Genomic DNA, 26007 nt, shown 5'->3' with positions numbered 1-26007 from the left:
TTTAAATGTTACCTCAGAAATGATTTGATATTGAGATAAAAACAGGTGCATTGGACCTTTAAATATTCCCTCTGGTTGATAGTGACATGAACTCCACAACAGGTCACTTCCCCAACACCTTTTCAAGTGATGGCTGTTCAGACACAGTCAGTCCTAAAGGTTCACAACATGTTGAACACTTCTTTGCATTGAAGATTCCCCAGATGTCCTACTTATTCCAGGAATCTTCCAAAACAGCATTTATGGAAAACCTGGGACTCTTACCAAACCTGACCCACACACTCACCGTAGTGAGTGCATTGCTCACGGAGGTGTCCTTCTTGCGAGGGCGCTCTTTCTTCATCTTCCCTGCCGCTGCTCTTACACTGACCCTGTTCTCCCCGCCCAGGAAGCCTCGGCAGCTGGGAGCCCCACAGAAGCACTTCTGGGCCTCTTTCCTGGCGTGTACAGAGGAGAAGGAGTAAAAACACGACACCATAGCTATGTGGTCGGTCCAGAGAGCAACAGGGGCTTAATAATGTATCGTTATGTTGTCAATGACTACAACAGCAGGGTGACGTATTAGAACAGACAAACATTGATATGTTACAACAGACAGTTAAAATCCAAAGAGAGAATCTGCGTCCTAAATGGCATCCTATGGGTCTTGGTCAAAAATAGCTCACTAAAAAGGGAATAGGGTGCCATTTGGGACGAAGTGAGAGAGACACTAACCCCTACCTCTGGAACTGGTAATCGAAGGGAGAGAGAGACACTAACCCCTACCTCTGGAACTGGTAATCGAAGGGAGAGACACACTAACCCATACCTCTGGAACTGGTAATCGAAGGGAGAGAGAGACACTAACCCCTACCTCTGGAACTGGTAATCGAAGGGAGAGAGAGACACTAACCCCTACCTCTGGAACTGGTAATCGAAGGGAGAGAGAGACACACTAACCCATACCACTGGAACTGGTAATCGAAGGGAGAGAGACACACTAACCCATACCTCTGGAACTGGTAATCGAAGGGAGAGAGAGACACTAACCCATATCTCTGGAACTGGTAATCGAAGGTAAGCTCTGTACCAGCTGTGACGGTCTTGGAGGTGAAGAACCCAACTCTCAGCTGGCCGTTCACAGTCCACTGAAATACAGAAACCAAGAAAGAAACATTAGCGAGGTCAGGATAAAACTAACTTGCTTTTTGACTTTCCTGATAAATACTTTGTTGAGGGAAAGTGTACTTGTCATGACCGTCGTCTTAAGACGAATGACTAATTGTAAATCTAATTGTAAATCCCTCTGGATAAGAACGTCTGATAAACGACTCAAATGTCAAATTAAATCACAGCCTGATATGCAGCTTACTGATAAAGTAGCCTCAGTGCCCGTCTGTGTTAGAATGCAAACTTCTTGTCGCTCATTGTCATGTTTGGCTTGACAACGGCAGCAATGGAGCTGGCAAGAGAAGACAGGCACAGGGTACCAGCCTAAAAGTAGAGCGAAGTACAGGCACAGGGTACCAGCCTAAAAGTAGAGCGAAGTACAGGCACAGGGTACCAGCCTAAAAGTAGAGCGAAGTACAGGCACAGGGTACCAGCCTAAAAGTAGAGCGAAGTACAGGCACCAGCCTAAAAGTAGAGCGAAGTACAGGCACCAGCCTAAAAGTAGAGTGAAGTACAGGCACCAGCCTAAAAGTAGAGTGAAGTACAGGCACCAGCCTAAAAGTAGAGTGAAGTACAGGCACCAGCCTAAAAGTAGAGTGAAGTACAGGCACCAGCCTAAAAGTAGAGTGAAGTACAGGCACCAGCCTAAAAGTAGAGTGAAGTACAGGCACCAGCCTAAAAGTAGAGTGAAGTACAGGCACCAGCCTAAAAGTAGAGCGAAGTATAGGCACCAGCCTAAAAGTAGAGCGAAGTACAGGCACCAGCCTAAAAGTAGAACGAAGTACAGGCACCAGCCTAAAAGTAGAGCGAAGTATAGGCACCAGCCTAAAAGTAGAGCGAAGTACAGGCACCAGCCTAAAAGTAGAACGAAGTACAGGCACCAGCCTAAAAGTAGAGTGAAGTACAGGCACAGGGTACCAGCCTAAAAGTAGAGAGAAGAACAGGCAAATATGGTTCTGAACCAAGACAAGTGAATGAAATGTATTTACATTTTAAAATGAACTGTCCAGTGAAATTCTTACTTTTAAATGCTCGTAATCTGTTAACTCGTACGCAAATAAATGTTGTTGACTCGTGTGTGGCCGAAGCATCAATTAGAGAGAAATAAACCCCACCTCAAACTTATAAATCAAAAAGACCTTTTAAAAAATGCTTGCTATTTCCTCATATAGAGGATACGGTCATGTTTTTAGCCGAGGCAGCTAACTGGCTGAGCTGGCCAGTCAGCCATTTACTGTCTATAAAAATATTCATGACGGTATACGCCCACGCCGTCCCGTTGTTGTTGGGGGTAAGCCCACGCCGTCCCGTTGTTGTTGGGGGTAAGCCCACGCCGTCCCGTTGTTGTTGGGGGTAAGCCCACGCCGTCCCGTTGTTGTTGGGGGTAAGCCCACGCCGTCCCGTTGTTGTTGGGGTAAGCCCACGCCGTCCCGTTGTTGTTGGGGGTAAGCCCACGCCGTCCCGTTGTTGTTGGGGGTAAGCCCACGCCGTCCCGTTGTTGTTGGGGGTAAGCCCACGCCGTCCCGTTGTTGTTGGGGTAAGCCCACGCCGTCCCGTTGTTGTTGGGGGTAAGCCCACGCCGTCCCGTTGTTGTTGGGGGTAAGCCCACGCCGTCCCGTTGTTGTTGGGGGTAAGCCCACGCCGTCCCGTTGTTGTTGGGGGTAAGCCCACGCCGTCCCGTTGTTGGGGTAAGCCCACACCGTCCCGTTGTTGGGGTAAGCCCACACCGTCCCGTTGTTGGGGTAAGCCCACACCGTCCCGTTGTTGGGGTAAGCCCACACCGTCCCGTTGTTGGGGTAAGCCCACACCGTCCCGTTGTTGGGGTAAGCCCACACCATCCCGTTGTTGGGGTAAGCCCACACCGTCCCGTTGTTGGGGTAAGCCCACACCGTCCCGTTGTTGGGTTAAGCCCACACCATCCCGTTGTTGTTGGGGTAAGCCCACACCATCCTGTCCCGTTGTTGTTGGGGTAAGCCCACGCCATCCCGTTGTTGGGTTAAGCCCACACCATCCCGTTGTTGTCCTGGGGGTAAGCCCACATCCTGTTGTTGTCCCACACCATCCTGTTGTTGGGTAAGCCCACACCATCCTGTTGTTGTTACAATTAAGCCCACACCATCCTGTTGTTGGGTTAAGCCCACACCGTCCCGTTGTTGTTGGGGGTAAGCCCACGCCGTCCCGTTGTTGGGGTAAGCCCACGCCATCCTGTTGTTGGGGTAAGCCCACGCCATCCTGTTGTTGGGGTAAGCCCACGCCATCCTGTTGTTGGGTTAAGCCCACACCATCCTGTTGTTGGGGTAAGCCCACACCATCCTGTTGTTGGGTTAAGCCCACACCATCCTGTTGTTGGGTTAAGCCCACACCATCCTGTCGTTGGGTTAAGCCCACACCATCCTGTTGTTGGGTTAAGCCCACACCATCCTGTCGTTGGGTTAAGCCCACACCATCCTGTTGTTGGGTTAAGCCCACACCATCCTGTTGTTGGGTTAAGCCCACACCATCCTGTTGTTGGGTTAAGCCCACACCATTAAAAACATATAAAAGCTGCTTTTTAACATAGTTAATTACAATTTTTGGGAAGAAAAACTATTTCACTCATATTATAACAAATTATAGATCCTATTTCATAGAAATCTGGAAACACTGGACAGATACCAGGTAGCCTAGTTGTTAACGCGTTGGGCCAGTAACCGAAAGGTTGCTAGATCGAATCCCCGAGCTGACAAGGTAAAAAAAATCTGTCGTTCTGCCCCTGAACAAGGCAGTTAACCCACTGTTCCTCATTGTAAATAAGAATATGTTCCTAACTGACTTGCCTAGTTAAATAAAATAAAACATACCGAAAGGGGCTCCTGGGCTACATACCTTCTGGGTCTCACAGTTGGGCTCACAGCTGTGGTTCATGAAGCGAGAGCAGTTCCCCTTCAGTGTGGCATCTATGATCTGAGAAGACACGGAGGAAAGGAGTTTCAGGTAACCTTCCACATTACCTGTCAGTTGTAAACAATACAGCACTTGGGTGAATCCCAAAATGGCACCCTATATAGCCACTACTTTTGACCAGAGCCAAATCAGAGGGTGTCATTTGGGATGCACACCTAAAAGTTGTTTGGTAGTGCACTTTATAGGGAACCATGTTGGACGCAGTCCTACACTTGTTCCTGCTTCAGGAGTTCAGTGGACGTGTCAACGTTCCAGTGGTCTCACCTCGTTATTCTTCAAGGCCATGAAATAGTAGTGGATGTTCTTCATACTGGCGTATTTCTTCACCCGTGTCTTAAACTCCTTATGGTCCAACACCTCTCCGCAGTACTCCAGCACAAAGGTGTTTCTGAAATGGGATTCAAATGGTGGGGGGGGAATGAGCAGTACTCCAGCACAAAGGTGTTTCTGAAATGGGATTCAAATGGTGGGGGGGAATGAGCAGTACTCCAGCACAAAGGTGTTTCTGTAATGGGATTCAAATGGTGGGGGGAATGAGCAGTACTCCAGCACAAAGGTGTTTCTGTAATGGGATTCAAATGGTGGGGGAATGAGCAGTACTCCAGCACAAAGGTGTTTCTGTAATGGGATTCAAATGGTGGGGGGGATGAGCAGTACTCCAGCACAAAGGTGTTTCTGTAATGGGATTCAAATGGTGGGGGGAATGAGCAGTACTCCAGCACAAAGGTGTTTCTGTAATGGGATTCAAATGGTGGGGGGGAATGAGCAGTACTCCAGCACAAAGGTGTTTCTGAAATGGGATTCAAATGGTGGGGGGAATGAGCAGCACAAAGGTGTTTCTGAAATGGGATTCAAATGGTGGGGGGAATGAGCAGTACTCAGCACAAAGGTGTTTCTGAAATGGGATTCAAATGGTGGGGGGGAATGAGCAGTACTCCAGCACAAAGGTGTTTCTGAAATGGGATTCAAATGGTGGGGGAATGAGCAGTACTCCAGCACAAAGGTGTTTCTGAAATGGGATTCAAATGGTGGGGGGGGGAATGAGCAGTACTCCAGCACAAAGGTGTTTCTGAAATGGGATTCAAATGGTGGGGGGGAATGAGCAGTACTCCAGCACAAAGGTGTTTCTGAAATGGGATTCAAATGGTGGGGGGGAATGAGCAGTACTCCAGCACAAAGGTGTTTCTGAAATGGGATTCAAATGGTGGGGGGAATGAGCAGTACTCCAGCACAAAGGTGTTTCTGAAATGGGATTCAAATGGTGGGGGGGAATGAGCAGTACTCCAGCACAAAGGTGTTTCTGAAATGGGATTCAAATGGTGGGGGGAATGAGCAGTACTCCAGCACAAAGGTGTTTCTGTAATGGGATTCAAATGGTGGGGGGGAATGAGCAGTACTCCAGCACAAAGGTGTTTCTGAAATGGGATTCAAATGGTGGGGGGGAATGAGCAGTACTCCTTTGTGTACAGCTTTTTAGTACAATGACCAGGGCTCCATCTCATTATGTCTTTACGCAATTCCTCGCATCCTATCGCCACACCTCCTTCTCAACCGTATTGGAGAAGGTCCAAGGGGTTTCTCTCAGACCTTCCTCTCCTACGTGTGTTGAGGAGGTGAGGAGATAGGATGCGAGGAATCCAGGTTAAGATCTATTGAGAACGAGCCCTGGGTGCTAGTTATAACATTATTATGAATCAAGGAGTACAGGGCTCCTGAGTGGCGCAGTGGTCTTATGCACTGTATCTCGGTGCAAGAGATGTAACTACAGTCCCTGGTTTGAATCCAGGCTGTATCACATTGGGCAGCGCACGATTGGTCCAGTGTCATCCAGATTTGGCAGGTGTAGACCGTCATTGTAAATAAGAATTTGTTCTTAACTGACCAGCCTAGTTAAATAAAAGGTTACATTTAAAAATAAGGAGTAAGAGCCTTACGGTATCAGGTCCCTGGCTGCCCTCAGTCCCCAGCCCTTATCTTCAGTCAGGATGACCTCAAAGTCTGCATGCAGTTTCATCTGGAAGCGCCGGTTGGAGCAGTAGCCTTCATTCAGGCAGCGTGACGAGCTGCAAAAGACAAGGACATTACATTTTGTTTTCATTTTGGCCATTTAGCAGACGCTCTTCTTCAGACTTAGTCAGTGCATTCGACTAGGCCAAACAAGGCAACCACACATCAGTCATTGCAAATCTTCCTATGTTTGAAGATGAACTGGTAAAGGACCAATGATGTAAAACTATTGTGCATTTGGGAAGTATTCAGACCCCTTGACTTTTTCTACATCGTTACATTAGAGCCTTATTCTAAAATGGATTGAATGCATTTTCCCCCCTCATCCATCTACACACAATACCCTATAATGACAAAACAAAATAACAGGTAAAAATAATTTTACAATTTTATTAAAAATAAAACTTGAATATCACAAAAGTAAATCAGAACCTTTAAGTAGTACTTTGTTGAAGCACCTTTGTCAGCGATTACAGCCTTGAGTCTTCTTGGGTATGACGCTACAAGCTTGGCACACCTGTATTTTGGGAGATTCTCCCATTCTTCTCTGCAGATCCTCTCAAGCTCTGTCAGGCTGGATGGGAGCTTTGCTGCACAGCTATTTTTCAGGTCTCTCCAGAGATGTTCGATCGGGTTCAAGTTCGGGGTCTGGCTGGGACACTCAAGGACATTCAGAGACTTGTCCCGAAGGCACTCCTGCGTTGTCTTGGCTGTGTGCTTTGTGTCGTTGTCTTTTTGGGAGGTGAACCGTCACCCCAGTCGGAGGTCCCGAGAAGGTTCTCATTAAGGATCTTCGTACTTTGCTCCGTTCATCTTACCCTGATCCTGACTTGTCTCCCAGTCCCTGCTGCTGAAAACATCCCCACAACATGATGCTGCCACCTCCAGATGTGACGCTTGGCATTCAGACCAAAGAGTTCAATCTTGGTTTCATCAGACCAGAGAATCTTATTTCTCATGGTTTGAGAGTCCTTTAGGTGCCTTTTGGCAAACTCCAAGCGGCCTGTCGTGTGCCTTTTACTGAGGAGTGGCTTCCGTCTGGCCAGTCTGCCATAAAGGCCTGATTGGTGGAGTGCTGCAGAGATGGTTGTCGTTCTGGAAGGTTCTCCCATCTGCACAGAGGAACTCTGGAGCTCTGTCAGAGTGACCATCGGGTTCTTGGTCACCTCGCTGACCAAGACCCTTCTCACCCAATAGCTCAGTTTGGCCAGGCGGTCAGCTCTAGGAAGGGCCTTGGTAGTTCAAAACTTCTTCCATTTAAGAATGATGAAGGCCACTGTGTTCTTGGGGACCTTCAATGCTGTAGACATTTTTGGTACCCTTCCCCAGATCTGTGCTTCGACACAATGCTGTCTCGGAGCTCTACGGGGAATTCCTTCGACCTCATGGCTTGGTTTTTGCTCTGACATGCACTGTCAACTGTGTGACCTTATACCGGGCGGTAGGTAGCCTAGTGGTTAGAGCGTTGTACTAGTAACCGAAAGGTTGCAAGATCGAATCCCCGAGCAGACAAGGTAAAAATCTGTCGTTCTGCCCCTGAACAAGGCAGTTAACCCACTGTTCCTAGGCCGTCATTGAAAATAATAATTTGTTCTTAACAGACTTGCCTAGTTAAATAAAAGGTTAAAAAATAAAAATAAGACAGGCAAGTTCCTTTCCAAAGCATGTCCAATCAATTGAATTTACCACAGGTGGACTTGTTTTCCATGAAAACATAAATGAAATGAGTTGCAAAATGAATAGGAAACAGTCAAGATGTTGACATGGTTATAAATAATGATTTTTTATTTAAATAATTGGGTCCTTCAAACTTTGCATCATCAAAGAATCCTCAATTTGTAGCAATTACAGCCTTCCAGACCTTTGGCATTCTTGTAATCTGAAGTGATTTCCCCCCATGCTTCCTGAAGCACCTCCCACAAGTTGGAGTGGCTTGATGGGCACTTCTTATGTACCATACGGTCAAGCTGCTCCCAACAACAGCTCAATAGGGTTGAAATCCGCTGACTGTGCTGGCCACTCCATTATAGACAGGATACCAGCTGACTGCTTCTTCCCTAAACAGTTCTTGTAGTTCGGAGCTGTGCATTGGGTCATTGTCCTGTTGTAGGAGGAAATTGTCTCCAATCAATTAAGCACCGTCCACAGGGTATGGCATGGCGTTGTAAAATGGAGTGATAGCCTTCCTTCGACAAGATCCCTTTTACCCTGTACAAATCTCCCACTTTACCACCACCAACGCACCCCCAGACCATCACATTGCCTCCACCATGCTTGACAGATGACGTCAAGCACTCCTCTAGCATTTTTTCTGGGTCTCATGAATGTTCTTCTTTGTGATCCAAACACCTCAAACTTAGATTTGTCTGTCCATAACACTTTTTTCCAATATTCCTCTGTCCAGTGTCTGTTCTTTGCCCATCTTAATATTTTATTTTTATTGGCCAGTCTGAGATATGGCTTTTTCTTTGCAACTCTGCCTAGAAGGCCAGCATCCCGGAGTCGCCTCTTCACTGTTGACGTTGAGACTGGTGTTTTGCGGGTATTATTTAATGAAGCTGCCAGTTGAGGACTTGTGAGGCATCTGTTTCTCAAACTACACACTCTAATGTATTTGTCCTCTTACTCAGTTGTGCATTCCCACTCCTCTTTCTATTCTGGTTAGAGCCAGTTTGCGCTATTCTGTGAAGGGAGTTGTACAGTTGTTTCTTGGCAATTTCTCGCATGGAATAGCCTTCATTTCTCAGAACAAGAATAGACTGACAAGTTTCAGAAGAAAGGTCTTCGTTTCTGGCCCTTTTGAGCCTGTAATCGAACCCACAAATGCCGATGATCCAGATACTTAACTAGTTTTAAAAAAGGTGGCCAGTTGTAATTGCTTCTTTAATCATAACAATATTTTTTAGCTGTGCTAACATAATTGCAAAAGGGTTTTCTAATGATCAATTAGCCTTTTCAAATGATAAACTTGGATTAGCTAACACAACGTGCCATTGGAACACAGAAGTGATGGTTGCTAATAATGGGCCTCTGTAGACCTATGTAGATATTCCTTTCGTTTCCAGCTACAATAGTCATTTACAACATTAACAATGCCTACACTGTATTTCTGATCAAATTGATGTTATTTAAATGGACAAAATATGAACGGTAGTTCATGTTCTGAATGGTGGTGTATGTTTTTAATTTTTTAAATACATTTCCACACCAACATTTTTTTAAATAAAGTTTACTTTGTCATTGTGGGATATTGGGTGTAGATTGATGAGGACATTGTTTTATTTAGCCCATTTTAGAATAAGGCTGTAACATAACAAAATGTAGAAAAAGGGAAGGGGTTTGAATACTTTCTGAATGCCCTATATTTTGTTGTGTTACAGCCTGAATTCAAAATGGATTCAAACAGATGTTTTTCTCTCAATCTACACTCCTTATTATGACAAAGTGAAAACATGTTTTTAGAAATTCTTGCAAATTTGTTAAAATGAAATACAGAAATATCAAATTTATTCTCACCCCTGAGTTAGAATGTTAGAATCACCTTTCGCAGCAATTCCAGTTGTGAGTCTTTCTGGGTAAGTCTAGGTGCTTTTCTCACCTGGACAGTAAAATATTTGCACATGATCATTTTAAAATTCTTCAAGCTGTCAAGTTGGTTGTTGACCATTTTCTAGTTTTGTCATAGATTTTCAAGCCGATTTAAGTCAAAACTAACTCTGCCACTCGGGAACATTCCAAGTCGTCATGGTAAAAAACTTGAGTGTATATTTGGCATAGTGTTTTAGGTTATTGTCCTGCTGAAATGTGAATTTGTCTCCCAGTGTCTGTTGGAAAGCATGTTTTCCTCTAGGATTTTTATCCTAAAAGCCCCTTAGTCCTTGCCAATGACAAGCATACTCATAACATGATGCAGCCACCACCATGCTTGAAAATATGAATAGTGGTACTCAGGGATGTGTTGGATTTGCCCCAAACATAACACTTTATTCAGGACCAAAATTATTTCTTTGCCACATTTTTTACAGGTTCACTTTACTGCAAACAGGATGAATGTTTTGCGTTATTTTTTATTCTGTGCCGGCTTCCTTCTTTTCACTCTGCCATTTAGGTTAGCATTGTGGAGTAACTACAATATTGTTGATCCATCATCCGTTTTCTCCTATCACAGCCATTAAACTCTGTAACTGTTTTAAAGTCACCATTGGCCTCATGGTGAAATCCCTGAGCGGTTTCCTTCCTCTCTGGCAACTGTTAGAAAGGATGCATGCATCTTCATAGTGACTGGGTGTATTGATACACCATTACAACATGTCATTAATAACTTCATGTTCAAATGGATATTCCATGTCTGTTTTTATTTATTTATTTGTAACCATCTACCAATAGGTGCTCTTCTTTGCAAGGAATTGGAAAACCTCCCTGGACTTCGTGGTTGAATAGGTGTTTGAAATGCACTGCTCTACTGAGGGATCTTACAGATAATTCTGTGTGGGGTACAGAGGAGGTAGTAATTCAAAAACCATGTTAAAACACTATCATTGCGTACAGAATGAGTCCATGCAATTTATTATGTGACTTGTTAAGCATATTTTTATTCCTGAATTTATTTTGCCAAAACAAAAAGTGATTGAATAACATTTCAGCTTTTCATTTATTATTCATTTGTAAACATTTTGAAAAACATAATTCCACTTTAATATTCTGGGTGTAGAGATATTCTGTGTGTAGAGGCCAGTGACACAAAATGTAAATACATTTTAAAACACAACAAAACGTGGACAAAGTCAAGGGGTGTGAGTACTTTCTGAAGACACTATTTGATCTGCTTTACAGTTTGGTTTTACCAGGGTGACGCAAAGGAGAAGAACTCACCACTCGATCATCAGCAGACGGTTAAGGCAGTCCTCCCCACAAGCCATCATTCCACGAGACCTCTCCTCCCTCGAGAGCATAGAGCACTCACACTGCATTCGCTTGATGTCTCGGTGAGACTTGTTCTTCTTCCTGTACAGATCAACAGAAATCCCTCACTTTCTCTACAGTCAGATTTATTTTACCTTTATTTAACCAGGCAGGCAAGTTGAGAACAAGTTCTCATTTACAACTGCGACCTGGCCAGATACTTATGCTGAAGTCATATGATGATAATTGCTTTTAAATTATGTACAACTAATTTATAAAATAAAACATGGCATGCAAAGTCATTGAAACTAACTACTGAAAAAAAAAAACTAAAAATGGAACAAAATCTCACCGTTCAGTCAGATACAGGTTTTCCTCAATCAGGTCAAAGTATGGTGGCATCTTCTTAGACCTTGCCATCTCCCTCCAGTTGCTGGCGTCCCGGAAGTCCCTCAGACTGAGCAAAGGGCGTTGCACCTCAGCCTGACCTGGAATCTCCCTGGATTCTTTGGAGACTTTGGGGAGCTCCCTCTCTGCCAGTCGCTCCCTTTTTCTAGCCAGCACAGGTTCTGCCTCGCTGTCCGAATCTGATTCCATTTCTGGACGCCTTTTCTTGGGAGGACCCCTGCCTCTGTGGGGCCTTGAGTTGTCCTTGTCTCTGGGGGGTTCAACTATGGAAATATTCTCTGGAGTGGCGTTGACAGAGCCTCTACAGTTGCTACTTATTTCATGGGCTTGTACGAAGGCTAGCGAGCCTGGAAGCTTGGGACCATTGCATTCAACATCTAGTCTACTGAGGCCTGCTGGTTTCCCTTCACTGTACTCATCACAGTCATTAGTCAAGGAGTCAGGATGGACTTGACCAACAGGCTCCTGATAATGTGTTGCAGGCACATGGAGGTAGACCGGTCTGCAGGTGGGTTGAGTCGTAGTTGGTAGTTGGGTCCAGTAGGCCCCATTGTTTGTCCTGTACACCTGCCCCAAAGAAGAGTTCCCTGGCTGTTGTGTGTTAGGATGCTGTTGGGATGCCCCATAGCTGCTGTCAGGCTGCTGGTACGTACTGCTGGGCTGCTCCGACTGTGTGAAGTCCCAGCCCAGACTGCCCAGACTGCTGTTGAAGTCATCAGAGCTAGCAAAGTCTCCATGTTGGTAACGGGAAAGGATCCTGCCACCCCTGCCACTTCCATAATGCTGTGGATGCCCTGTGTCAGACTGCCTGAAGGAGTTCTCAAGGCTGTGGGCAGCAATCTGGCTCACCGTTGCATCACCAATCTTTGGTCTCTCACGGGCACTGCTATAAGGATCCTTAGAAGGCTGGGCATCAGTGGCGTTGGAGCCCTCGAGCTGGCTGGTGCTATCGACCATGTTGCTCTGCGATTGATATACCATGATGTCATGTGCAGAGAGACTTCCATCAACACAAGGATTATTGGCCTGCCTAGTGCTCTCACACATGGCGGGAAAGCCTCTATGTCTCTGCTGAGGGCTTACTCTGCTTGGGATCTCATTCCTGTCCAGATCACCCTCTTGGCCACTGGCCCTGTTAGCGTGTTGTTGACGTCCTGGGCTAGTGCTTGGAGTGCAGGGAGACGCAGGCTTGTCTGTTGTGTCCGAGTGAGTCAGGGTGGAATTCTTTGGTACAACCACCACAGAGTGCATCCGTTTCACGGCAACACCGCAGTCTGAGTCAGACTCTGAATCGTCAGTGTCACTGTCCTCGCTTTGGCCTACAGCGTCCTGGCTCGACACAAGTGTCGTCAGAGGTTTGCTCTTGTGAGGGCCATCTTTAGGTTTCTCTTCATTACCATCGTCATTCCTACACTGTTCCCTTCTAGCTCGGTCTACATGTGAGGTATTATTTAAAAGTGAGGGATCTCCATCCATTTGGCTGACGTGGGGTTTGATGTCTAAATGGTCACTGCTGGTTTCACAGGTGCCTGGTTGTGCAGTTGGGTTTGCGGACTCTGATTGGTCGTTCCCAAAAGTTATTGGTGCCGAGCTGTGTTCTTGTGTGATAATAATATCTTGCTTAATCGTCTTGGAATGCAACTCAGCTTCCCATTTCAGTTGACCCTTCAGAGACGGATCTTCCTGGCTGACGTCTTGAGAAAACTCAATTCTCTTGACGGAGATGACCTTTTTCACAGCAGGTTTACTTTCTTGGGAAGGTAATTTCTGAGGATTATCACTGTCTGAGGCGTCTTGTCCAACAATATCCCAACGTGATTGTTTTGTTTTACCTCTGTTTTTCCTTAAACTAGAGTTCTGTTGTTCAGTCTGGTTGGAAAACTGAGGTTCAGGACTAGAGGGTTCAGATTTGAGAGGGACGTTTTTGCAAGACTGCATGTTGATATTCACATTTCTACTCAAACACACAGTATTTTCTGGTTTAGTGTTCTGCTTAGGGTGGTCTCTGATAGATACATCTACTGTAGATGGTAATGACTTTGACCCAACTGAATCTTGAAAAACAGTCTTATCCTGGCTGGGTATTACTCTGTCATTACTGCAGGAAAAGCTAGAGTTGGTTACATCAACCCACTTCTCAGTGGATTCTATTTGGGGGTCTACACGCTGTGCATCTTTCGTTTGTTCAGAGCAAAGGCTTTTATTAACATTGTCAATGTCCCCTAAGGCAAATTTTTCACATAATTGGTCTCCACTAGAGTTGTTCGCTAAAGTTGCTGCCGAGTCATTCTGAACCTCAATGCAATGATGGATCTTCTCATTAACTAGATCCAACGCTGGTTCTTGCAATCTGTCAGTTGGATCACAATTTGACGGTAAAGACAGAGTTGGTTTTTGTAAGCCTTTATCTTGGGATGTGATGTCATTCATGTTGCCAACATCCTCCCTTTGGCAAGTATCTGCTAGATGGGAATCTGCTCCTGCTATGCCATTTTTGCTCTGAGGGTGAGCATCAGAAGGGGTTTGTATCTTATTGGGACTGTGAAATGTGTCCTTTGATTGTCTATTAGTTTTCACTGATGACATGGTGGCAGACATTTGCTTAGAGTCTGATTTACTGGTGGAAGAAGTCCATGCCCCCTCAGAACCAGAAGAGCGGTCAGAGCCCTGTGACTGAGACTTCCCTTTGCGAGCTACCTCAGATTCACTATAGCTACTTCTCTGAAGAAGTTTGTCTGATGTTTGAGAGAGGGCATGTGGACTGGAACGAGTGGATCGAACACCGATGTCCGGCTTGTAGTGGGTGTTGGATTTCCTGTGATTAGGTTCTACATCAGTAGAGCACTTTTGGAGGGAACTGGAGTCAACAGTTCTCTTTGAGGCCCTCTCAGACTTAGAAGATTGTGTTATTTTATCCATCTCTGAATCTCGTTCAGATTTCGAGTCTCGCTCAGATTTCGAGTGAGATAAGTATGACTTTGAATCTCTCTGCAAGCTAGAATGGGTGGATGACCTGCTGGAATCACTTGTTCTAGTCCGAGTTCTTCTGTGGTCATCTTCAGAGTCAGAGCTGTCGCCGCGGACTCTGCTGCTATCGGTCCGAGAGCGAGAGCTGCCTCTCCTCTCTCTGTACGGAGAACTTCTGTGACCCCCTGACCTCCGCTCAGAGTCGTAATATGACCGATCAGACCGTGATCCTGACCCTCTCTCGCTTCTAGATCTCTCAGATCTGGAGCGTGTCTCAGATCTGGAACTCGTCCGGGGACCTCTTGATCTGGACCTCGACCGACTCTTAGTCTTTCTGCGGCCTTTGTCAGAGCGGGATGACCGCGAGGGTGTGTGCTTTGATTCTCGGTCAGAGGTTGACCTTAATTCTCGGTCAGAGGTTGACCTTAATTCTCGGTCAGAGGTTGACCTTAATTCTCGGTCAGATTTTGAGTAACTCGAGGTTCTTTCGTCCTTCTCAGAACGTGAATGGTTAGAACTTTTTTCTGTGTCCTCTAATTTGGAGCGAGAAGAGGACATATTTTTTGTATCGTTACTTCTACTCTCCAACTTTGCTGTGGCCTTGGGTTCACCTGACTTGTAGCTAGAAGACGTCTGCACTGAATCAGCATCAGATTCTGAGCCAGGTAGTGTGCTGTCCGACCGGGAACGGATTTGTATGTTTACTGAGGTGTCTTGCTGCTCTGTTATACTGGAAGTGTTTACATCCACTTTCCCTTTGTGGGAGGAGTCAGTGGGTTCCTTGAGACTGAGGTCCAGCTTCACATCAGATACACGAGTTAGAGCATTCTCAGAGGGGCCGTCATTGTCCATGTTCTGAAGATCGTTCTGAGACTGGGGCGTTTGTGTTGGGGTGACAGTTTCAATGTTACCTGAAGATTCCGTTAAAACTTGTTGCTCAGAAAGGGGTGGATCCTGTAAGACAGCACTGGTTATGGGACTCTCTTCAATAACAGATGCACTGAGGATCTGTTTCTTGAAGTGCATCTTTCCCAAGTCCACTTTAGGTTTGGGGACGGAGGAGACTGCCGTCTGAGGTGCAAGGATCTCTGCTACTGGTGTGGGCACCAACAATGGTGGCTGCATTTGCTCATTTTGGCTTTCCGTATGCTGCCCTGCTCTGTCCTGAGGGAGTGAGGTTGTAGGTGACAGGACAGAGGGGAGTTCAGCAAGAGATTTTTCCTGACTGGGAGGGGCAAGGAATAAGTTCTGCAGCGGTTTCTTTGTCAGAGAGAAGCTGAAAGACACTTTCTGGCGACCCTGATCGTCCAGGTTCACCTTCCTCTTGGTTCCTTTAGGCAGGAGATGGCTGGACAACATCACTCGAGGAGAGAGGCCTTTGAGTAAAGCTGCCTTGGTGAGGCCCTCAACCTTGACCTGTACAGTGAACAAAATAAGTAGATGTTACCATGGCTATAATTTCAGGAGAAACTATTACAGTAAACCAAATCATATGACCGATCATTCAGTTTCCCCAAAAGGTGATTTCTATGTTATTGAAATGGTCAAGCTCAAAAGATCCACAACACCAGCTATTTGTTCAATAGAAAACAGATGAACAAAGATGTATTCATCACACGTTTAATAATAGACTTACCGAGGTATCGCCTCCCTCTTCCCTGAGGTAACATTAGGAGTGCATGGGGGGGAACAAAAAACAAATCAATGTAAACTATTCATAGACTTATATTGCAACATCTGAAAAATCCCTTCAACGCTTTAGCAATCACACAAAATGTATTATGAAATGTAATGTAAATCGATGTCCAGTAAGGCAACGGTAAAACATACAAAAAAATTCATGCAAAGAAGTAGACCACACGGCCGCTTGAGGGATACTCTGGCGGTTGGTGAAAAATGTTTAACGCAGGGGGTCCCATCATAGAAACTACATGTCATCGTAGTGTAAAAAAAAAAGAAGGCCTAATTCACATTTATGACAAAGTAATCAACTCTTTTGTTCTACGAGGAGGACTCAATATTGTCGTGGTTTTCTTTACGGTACAACAAGCTGCTAGGCAACAAACTGGGTGACGTATTCCTTTAGGACTTGATGTTCTCGTTTTCCTCTGTGACCTTCAAAAGTCAGACCCTTCTAAAATTACCAACATGGGAGGAGCCTTTTCATGTCCACTTTAGTGTCAGTTCCTGTTATTTTAACAAATGATAAAACAGGATTGTGGTTTCATTCATTTGAATTTAGGCTATACCAATCACAAACCCCACGCATCCTCCTAAAATAGGCATATCTGCAATACATCATTATAAACATATTGAATTAGCTGTATTTACAAATAGCAAAAAATATTTTTAGAGTCAGGTTTGAATAGTATTTTTTTTTTAACATTGAGGTAGACAATGTGTAAGGGTGGCAGAATGTTACTTGAGAAATAAGCTATCTGACAAAAATAGTGCTGAGCCATGAATCAAAATGTCACTTGTTTTGTTATTAAACAACTAATTGACTGATGTCGGTTCAATTACTTGAATACAATGTTGTTGTTTTTGTGAGCCAAATGCTCCGTTTCTCAAGAGAAATCAAAATCATTCACAAGAGAAATCAAGTCAAGAACTATGTGGGACTCTGGGTGAAGGGAGTTGTTCAACCTAGTTAAGTGCAGAAACGTGGTAATTAACTACAATGACCATAATCTATTGTGCCTGTTCTTTCTGGCTCAGACAGAGATGGATACACTTATGCCTGCTACTTTAGGTCAGATATACAGACTGCATGAGAGAGGAATGTACACAACAACTAGGGATAGAGACAGTTTGTGAAAGTTTACCTTATCTACTTTGAAGAACTAGTAGAAGAATTGTCAGAGAGCTTTGCAGCATACTTAGGCAGGCTAGCTAAATAAGATGACTAAAGACAGTACAGTATGGGGAGCACAGAGATAACGTTAGATGGCCTGGCTGGCTGCTACTATCTGAGCAGAGCTGAGCTGATGACTAAGGAATGAAAATAATAAAATAAAAACTAAGTAATATACACAACTGAAATATTATATTATTTCATAGCAATTTCATGTTTTTCCTTCTGATGTCTACCCGGGGTGGCAGGGTAGCCTAGTGGTTAGAGCATTGGACTAGTAACCGAAAGGTTGCAAGTTCAAATCCCCGAGCTGACAAGGTACAAAATCTGTCGTTCTGCCCTTGAACAGGCAGTTAACCCACTGTTCCTAGGCCGTCATTGAAAATAAGAATTTGTTCTTAACTGACTTGCCTAGTAAAATTAAGGTGAAATAAATAAAAATAAAAATGTGGACCTGACAGAGACAATGGAAAATGTTTGAATTGATTCACTATTTCCATTCCAAAGGAATTTCGATTGAAAAGCTCATTATTTCATAATGCATTTAATGTTTAAAAAAACAAAAGCAATCTTAACACATCAAGTGAACCCTGTCATCATCTCTCAAGGACAAAGGATAAAGAGTCATGGAATCTTTGCACTCAGGTTGTGCACCTTTTGTCTGTTAATATTCTGTGAGGTTGACTGCTGCCATGGTGACCAAGACTTCTTAGTCCACACCAGGTTGGTTGAGCAAACAAACTCGGCAGACAGAGGCTGAAGCTTGGGCACACATTAACATCTATAGGACAGGGGCACTTGACATACTAGCCGATATCTGATGTAACCTCCCATTGTATGCAGAGAGATTAACCCCCGGGAAGAGGGGTGCCTAAAGTCGGATCTGCAGCCACTTTTTAAAAAAAAATGTATTATCTAGCTAGCCCTTTTACAAGCTAGGTTGATAGAACACATTCTCCTGGTGAGTATCGTCGTTTTTATTAGGGTCCAATTACGACTGCTTTGACCTTGCTCACATTGAGTAACGAAATTCAGCAACTTTCCTCAAATAACAAAGTTATGATGGGCACAAAGCACTGACAGAATGTGGTCAAAGTATACAGTAAACAACTACATCAACCTACACAAGGCAGGTGCTTTTCAAACAGATGCCTTTCCCTAAAGCAGCACTGATAGTCTTTAGAACTGGAGCAATGGGATGAGATCAACATTCCAGAATTCAACACACCATGAATGATGTCATGCCTATTCATTGGATACACCAATGGACCAAATGACCAATAGGAGGAGAGGTGGGTTTCTTTTTAGATCCAAATGAAGTTTAGGGGTGTAGTCTACTTTGCATGCATACATACATTCCAATGCCCACCATTGAGGGTGACAATCTCCAGGGCCAGTGTTTCCCAACACCAGTCCTTGATTACCCCCAACAGCACACATTTTGGTTGTAGCCCCTGACATACGCACCTAATTCAACTCATTGAGGGCTTGATGATTAGTTGAATCGGGTGTGTCTGTCCGGAGCTACAACAAACATGTGTACAGTTGGCAGTACTCAAGGACTGGAGTTGAGAAACACTGTCCTAGGCTCTAGTGTCACTTCAGTTAGCTAGCAAAGAGCATTGATTACAGACTATAGTGCCACTCTGACAAAAGGAAAAAAAAGATCCCTCTGTGTGTGTGTGTGTGTTGGTAGTACCTGATCTCTGAGTCCACCAGAGCATCCATTACACAGTGGTTCTGGCGTTTGTAGCCCAGTAGAAGCTGCTGGCCAAGAATAAACCAGTTCAGAGCAGTGAGCTCTCCAACGCGATGTCACACCTAACAAAATATTAAAACAAATACATTGGGTTACACACCAACAATAAACAGTCTCAAAAGAATTTAAGCTGATCCCCCAACTCAAATCAGGTAGACAATTTGGGGTTTGAGCTGCTACCATCTCTGTTATCTTTAAAACCATAGGTTCAAATCAAAGAACATCTGGCTGCATTTGTTTACCTTATGACCACCACATGTTCAACACTGGAGGTTGCTTGTAAACAAAGCTTTGACTAGAAAATGTGCAAACTGTTTTCTGTGCAAATGAACACATCAGTTTAAAAACGTTGAAGACAAACTACAGCCAGTAGCTAATGCCTCTGAATAACCTGTGTATATGTCATCTCTGCAGATTATTCCTTTCTGCCTGAAGGGCCCAGCGGCATGCCACAACACTTACAAACAGGAGTAAAATAGAAGAATGGTTCCTATGTCAAATGTAGACGTATAAATTATGTATAAATCTACCAAATGTTTACATGGCGGTTCTAGCTACAATTCTTACTAAATGCCATTAAATAAGAGTATGTATCACATAGACCCGTTTCCTCTGACCCGTTGGTCAGAAACGACATGTCTGTTTAACGGTAATATCTGTCCTTTCAATTTGGCAGAAAGAGGAAGCCATTGCTCGCATTGACATTCATAGTAGTCAGTGGATTGAAAGCAAGTGATTAGCTCATGATAGAGGAGCCGAGTAGCTGTCTTGCGATATAACAACACAGTAGAGAAAAGAACACAATTCAAAAACATTACACAGAAATGTTTTGACGCTTCCACTAAATCACACATAGCAAGGTTATCTGGGCTGGCTAGCTACACCAACAGCGAGAAGACATGACAATCTTCTCATCGCACAGCTTGCAAATGTGGGGTAACCGATTAGTTTAATATGTAACGTTACACAGATGAGATCAACAACAGAGCCAAGGGCCTCTTCTGTGAACTGGTTTAACGTTAAATACATAGACAAAAATGCATACACTTGAATGGCATGGAGTTTCTATAAAATCTACTCCATAAGACCGGGTCTAACATTTTTACAACGAGGAGTCGAGGCCTGCAAGTGAGGCCTGTTGTGGTGGGAGGGGGGTGACCGAATTGGCTAACGTTAGCACAACCTAGTTAATAACTGAGTAATGTTTGTGTTGTAAACCTAACTGTCTGTTCCCAAAAGTAAGGTGCACAACATCTAGCTAACTAGCTAGCTTGCAACCAATGCATCGTTCATTATTAAATACATCCAGCAACGTTAGTTGCTGGCAACATTGGTGGCTAACTATACTAGGTTGGGTGGTGTTAACTAAATATAAGGCTAGCTGCCGGTGTACATAGGAGGGTTGAGATCATGTCGCATTCACTAAATACAACATGCCACTTTACCATAGTTAGCTATGTTTCATGAAACATAGCTATGTGACCACAAAGGTAACTCCAACACTAGTTTGTGTAGGAAACTAGACGGGAAAGCGAACTAGCGTAGCGTGCATGGAAACGGCTAAGCTAACGTTAGCTGGTATCTAGCTAGCTTGTAACTAAATAACACTTCGGAAGTTGTGTGTATTTATGGCAAGCCCAATAAATCATCAACAACAACAAAATAATACAGAAAATAAGGCAGCCAAATACTCACTCTTTCGGGTGCTCTGGGTCATAAAGGTCCCCCATCTCCTAACATGAACCTCACGCCGATAACAAACAGCTCCCGTCTTGGCTGAAAAACATCCAGCGCTGCCGACGTCCACACGGGGTCGAAATGGTACCTAGCTAGTTAACTGTAAGTAACCAGCCTATTAAAAATCAGAAAAGCGGTGCAAAGTTGTGATTACTACTCAATTTGGTGAGGTATTCTAAAAAAAAAATAAATAAAAAAAAATAAAGAGGCAGCTAATTAAACATGTGATTTCTAGCTGGGTTGCACAATTTTGTTGGCTAACGTTATATTTTCTTTTGACAATGGCTACCTAGATAAATGTCTAGAAATGCCGTGCTACAACGGCGACTCCTCCCCTCTCGACATTCCATCATGACGATAAACTATATATATATATATATACAGTGGGAAAGCTAAATATATTCCACAACACACATATATATATATTTAGCTTTCCCACTGTTTCCCATCAACTATCTAGTTGAATAATAACGTGCAAACTGGAAACGTCCAAGTGTCTGGAAGTTCTGCTTGTGGAACGAAGCTAAAGTTAATCACCTGGCTGGCGGATTGTTTGTAACAAACATCCCAATGTTTGTAGGTAGCCTGCGTTCATGATTAGCTCGCTTTGTGTGATACACGTCTAATGTGATAGATATTCAGTTAGTTGACATAGCTAGTTACCATACAAGCTCAATGTTTATGTTGAAAAGTGAAAAAATGGGATGTTCCTCGTGATTTTACTAGTTGGGATTTTGTTCTGTTTATCAGAGCACAGTTGTGCTAGCTGGATCACTGCAAGACCATACTGATTGATGTCTGCAGATGTGCTTCAGGTTGGCCAGTGTGTAAACCAGCTGGGCTTGGAATGGAGACTCATTACCAAAAGTGGTGCAGTCCAGAGCAAGCAGAATGACAGGTGATTAAAAAAAAATGTAAGTATCATTGCATGTCCATAGTTCACAGTACCAAAGTGACTGACTTGAACAAGGTACTTGAACAATCCCTAAATAGCTTGTGAGGGATACCAGGGCTATATGCTAACTTTTTCCCCAAGGAGTACATGTGCTTCTAAATTTGAAAAAAATGTAGAAGCACACAAATGTAGGAGCACAATGAAACATTTTCAAGTAACACAGAGTTTATTAACAAACAATTTATTACATACATATTTATACTGTGTGCGTGTACTAAGGGACACATACCACCAATCACACATTGACTCATGGCTACTAGATGCAAAGGATATCAGTTGTCCAGCTGCTTTTGTATGTTGGCACGCTTAGAGGCCAGCCAGCGGTCCACGGCAGGAGTGGGATCCAACTCCTGGACAGAAGACCCCCAGGCTGATCCTCATCAGGTCTTCGGTGGTAGAGACCCCAAGGCAGCTTCTTGTCAATCTTAATCCGGTTCTGCGCAGAGAAGCCTCACTCACACCGGGCGGCTGAAATGGGCAGCACCAGCATAAGCTGCACCGACTCCAGTATGTTGTAGGGAAAAGATGATATCTTTCGATTTAATTTAAATCTTACCATTAACTTATCAAAACCAACCATAAAAGGATACCATACATAACCACTCTGGGCTGTTAGTCTACCTTGTAATCGTGCCTGTAGGGGTCCTTTGTCAACATGGTCTCCCACATGCCACTACGACTTGTCCTTGAAATTGTGGCTGACAAGGATTTTCAGCCCCTGCCACTCATCCTGGATTGCAGCCATGTTGCACCCCGATCTGTAGGATTTAACAGAGCAAGTGAGTTTACAAATATGCAAATATAACATTGTCTCATATGGCAATGCAGTGTCAAATAAATTCTCAGCTCCTTGAAATGCCTCATCAGGTCTGCCACACCATCATCGCCAAAGGTGAGAAGGCTGGCCTGGTCTTCTGGCCATGTGTCAGGGTTTAGCACTCTGAAAGACTCCACTGGGGTCTGGACACCCTCATTCTTCAGCAAACCACCAAACATGACTTTGAGATCATCCACGCCAATGTTGATGGCCGCCTCCATGTGCTGCTTCAGCTAGGGATTGGTGAGGTCTGTGAAGCCTTTCAGATTCCCCTTCAGTGTTATACCCTTTAACAGAAATAACACACACACACAATGAAATGTCTGGCCATTTGTCTGTCTCCCATAAACATTTTTTGAAGACATCTCCACTGCATTTCCCTCCTCATCCTCAAATTGTTCTATTGGGTAACTACATAGATTCTCAGTGTGGGAATCAGTCTTAATCTGCGATTTTAATAATCGATTTCTCTTGCATCCTAACAAGCTCTCAGCCCAACACACCTGGAATCTCCTCTCATCACCCTGCTGCTGAGCAAGCATGGTCTGGATCTTCTCCAGCATGCCTCCTGCCTTTGCCCTAAGCTTTAGTGCTTCCAGTCTGGTCACGGTCTTCCTCAACTCTGACATGGCTTGGGGGAGGATCAGGTAATTTCTTTGCAGGGTGAGGCTAAGTAAGGATAGCTCCTCAAACATGTCAGAGAAAATGGCAGAATACACACGTGCATTCTCCATTTCCCGCTTTACCGGTTAAATAGTGAGTAAATAAACTAGCACCTGTAAAATTACTTTATTCTGAAAGTTCATTTGACCTATTTTTTAAAACTAGTGTTGTATTCCATTTCCTGTGTAAAACTGACCTTCTTTGCCTGCCCTTGAACATCCGCTGTTGTTGATGTGTGGCAGAACAACAGTGTATTGGCCTTCGTCAGCAGTAAGGTCCTTGTCTTGTCCAGGAACACTGAGGGCTCTGTGGACATGGGGGATCCAGCGAGTTCCCTTGACGCTAGAGGTCCTTGTCTTGTCCAGGAACACTGAGGGCTCTGTGGACATGGGGGATCCAGCGAGTTCCCTTGACGCTAGAGGTCCTTGTCTTGTCCAGGAACACTGAGGGCTCTGTGGACATGGGGGATCCAGCGAGTTCCCTTGACGCTAGAGGTCCTTGTCTTGTCCAGGAACACTGAGGGCTCTGTGGACATGGGGGATCCAGCGAGTTCCCTTGACGCTAGAGGTCCTTGTCTTGTCCAGGAACACTGAGGGCTCTGTGGACATGGGGGATCCAGCGAGTTCCCTTGACGCTAGAGGTCCTTGTCTTGTCCAGGAACACTGAGGGCTCTGTGGACATGGGGGATCCAGCGAGTTCCCTTGACGCTAGAGGTCCTTGTCTTGTCCATGCCGCAGGAACACTGAGGGCTCTGTGGACATGGGGGATCCAGCGAGTTCCCTTGACGCTAGAGGTCCTTGTCTTGTCCATGCCGCAGGAACACTGAGGGCTCTGTGGACATGGGGGATCCAGCGAGTTCCCTTGACGCTAGAGGTCCTTGTCTTGTCCATGCCGCAGGAACACTGAGGGCTCTGTGGACATGGGGGATCCAGCGAGTTCCCTTGACGCTAGACGGTGTGCAAATATCTACACTGAGCTCTTGCCCGAGAACATTAGAGCTCTCGTTTGGATTTTCCACTGAAGTGATACATCTTCTGAAGTGATACATATCACATTCAGAAGATCATACAGACACATTTGGCTCTTTCTTCTGAATGGTCAGTATTGCCAGCTCTAGTCTGTGAAAGTCAGAACTGAATCTTCCAAACAATTCACCCCCCCCATCTCTTGTGCCAACAGAAAACAGTAATTCTGTGGTATTTACCATTCCAGCACTTAGAGCACACACAGACACACACAGTATTGTTTAACATTATCTGCTAGCAAATAAAACTAAATCAGATCATTTATTAGTTACAAATACATGTGGCATACAGTGGATTGGGATTATATGCCCCCCCTGCCCCTCTCTGCAGGTGGTCAATCACTCGGTGGCACCATCTGCCCCGAAGGAGACCCACTTCTTCATCCATGACCCTCCATCTTCCTCTGGGCAAACAGCACGAAATGCAGCCTTGGTGGCATCCAAAACACCTGGAATGGACAAAAAAAATAACAAAAGTATTTATTACAAAATAAATTATATCTCCATTACGAATAATGATTAAACTTTACACCAAAATAACGCCTATAAAGATAAACAATTGACCAATGGCATGGAGTGTTCCCAAGTCTGTTGTCCGACCAAATTTGACTAAAGGTTCTTTCGCAATTTAGTATGTTTTATGTTTATCTTATTTTCTTATCTTATATTCTCATTTTTCTCCTCCTCAGACAGAAACACTTGCCTCCTCAAGGCTGCTGACACCGTGCTTTATGACGTCTCCTGTCTCAACATGTTCAGATCTCTGCACTGGATATGCCGCAGACAGATGTTATGTTTCGCTGCGCTATAGCTCTTTTTCCTGACACGAAGGACGAGTTGCCCGCCTGTTTCAGCCTTCAACAATATTTGCAGAACATTACATTGTTTTCTAACTCTAGCCATGGTGACATTTTGAGCCAATTCGCGTTGAATCTATATGTTCTCCCTCCGCCGGCTACAGTGGACGTTGAAGTGACAGCCGGAGTCACCGTAGCTTCGCTAACCGCCTCATGTAAACCTTGTGAAGAGGCTTCATTAGTTGAACCTTGCGAATCCGCCTCGCCTGATTACCATTTCTCCTCGTCTCTTATTCGCTTAAAATGAAATGTAATGTGCTTCATTTTTAGCGAAGTCTGCACGTTAATTACAGCCTATACCAATACTTTCCCCCCCAGTGTTGTTCACCTTTCTCTCACTCTGACTGGACTGCGTCAGCACTGAAAACACTACTGTGGTTGGCGCTTGTGGGGTAAAAAAAAAAATAGATTACGGTAGATTGTAATCTTTACTCGCACACTGTGCTCGTAAATCATTTTTCCGGTTCGCACAAATCAATTTAAGGGCAATTCGCTTGTAGAGCCCTGGATACCTTTTACAGAATGGTCTTGAGTTGTTATGATACGCTATTTAAACCCACAAGGTTACAATGAACATTGGGGCGAGGAGAGTAATAGTTTACTCCAGCAGACGATGGAGGTGGAGAGAATAGATTACGACATTGGAGGGGTGCTACTTCACAGCCTGAGTGGGGGACACAGGATCTGGTGGGTAAGCATGGGACCAGTCCCAAATGGCACCCTGTTCTCTATGTAGTGCCCTACTGTTGACCAGTGCCCATAGGGATATGGGGCTCTACTCAAAAGTAGTGCACTTTATAGGGGGAAAAAATGTAATTTGAGATGCAGACATGGGCTCTAGCATAATTTGGAAAGAATAGAGGTCAGTGACCAGTAATAAGGGCCAGTTTCCCAGACACAGATTAAGCCTAGTCCTGGACTAAACAACACAGTCAATGGAGAATCTCCATTGAAATAGCTTTGTA

At 44.5% G+C, this 26007-nt stretch overlaps 1 protein-coding gene and 2 long non-coding RNA genes across 17 annotated transcripts; 2 read left to right on the top strand and 1 right to left on the bottom strand.

Moving 5' to 3' along the window:
* Positions 1-193: 193 nt before the first annotated feature.
* On the bottom strand, positions 194-20833 carry setd2 (SET domain containing 2, histone lysine methyltransferase). Of its 12 annotated transcripts, none has more exons than XR_008101696.1 (11): positions 20685-20833; positions 18930-19051; positions 16013-16034; positions 11354-15792; positions 10972-11103; positions 6027-6155; positions 4357-4480; positions 4015-4092; positions 946-1127; positions 809-898; positions 474-765 (listed from the first exon to the last, which is right to left on the bottom strand). XR_008101696.1 is itself a non-coding variant. In XM_052502387.1 (10 exons), the coding sequence occupies exons 2-10, from the start codon at positions 18956-18958 to the stop codon at positions 209-211; spliced, it is 5280 nt and encodes a 1759-aa protein (XP_052358347.1). In that variant the 5' UTR covers positions 18959-19051; positions 20685-20833; the 3' UTR covers positions 194-208. The 12 variants fall into 12 exon arrangements, 10 of the variants coding, with proteins under 10 accessions (XP_052358347.1, XP_052358348.1, XP_052358349.1 ...); XR_008101697.1 differs by having other exon boundaries at positions 991-1127; XM_052502387.1 differs by lacking the exons at positions 474-765; positions 809-898 and adding an exon at positions 194-437 and having other exon boundaries at positions 1030-1127.
* LOC127919038 (uncharacterized) lies at positions 4496-6019 on the top strand. 4 transcript variants are annotated; one of them, XR_008101703.1, is made up of 6 exons: positions 4496-4591; positions 4819-4876; positions 4982-5039; positions 5156-5271; positions 5329-5386; positions 5444-6019. It is a non-coding gene; the product is annotated as an uncharacterized LOC127919038 (long non-coding RNA). The 4 variants fall into 4 exon arrangements; XR_008101702.1 differs by lacking the exon at positions 5329-5386; XR_008101704.1 differs by lacking the exon at positions 5444-6019 and having other exon boundaries at positions 5329-5419.
* On the top strand, positions 20720-24101 carry LOC118373609 (uncharacterized). Its single transcript, XR_008101701.1, has 5 exons — positions 20720-20828; positions 21477-21624; positions 22985-23145; positions 23404-23655; positions 23955-24101. It is a non-coding gene; the product is annotated as an uncharacterized LOC118373609 (long non-coding RNA).
* Positions 24102-26007: the final 1906 nt, after the last annotated feature.

The sequence above is a fragment of the Oncorhynchus keta genome, unplaced genomic scaffold (assembly GCF_023373465.1).
Source record: "Oncorhynchus keta strain PuntledgeMale-10-30-2019 unplaced genomic scaffold, Oket_V2 Un_contig_1556_pilon_pilon, whole genome shotgun sequence".
Classification (NCBI taxonomy): Eukaryota; Metazoa; Chordata; class Actinopteri; order Salmoniformes; family Salmonidae; genus Oncorhynchus; species Oncorhynchus keta.
The sequence above is the reverse complement of the archived record's forward strand: the minus strand, read 5'-3'. Positions and strand labels throughout refer to the sequence as shown.

Excerpts from the sequence above, each read along its gene's own strand:
- setd2 (XM_052502387.1), bottom strand. The coding sequence starts at position 18,958 with ATGGATGCTCTGGTGGACTCAGAGATCAG. Across the intron at positions 16,035-18,929 it reads CTGGTGGACTCAGAGATCAG|GGAAGAGGGAGGCGATACCT; the intron begins GTACTACCAACA and ends ATGTTACCTCAG. Across the intron at positions 11,104-11,353 it reads AACCTGTATCTGACTGAACG|GAAGAAGAACAAGTCTCACC; the intron begins GTGAGATTTTGT and ends TGATCTGTACAG.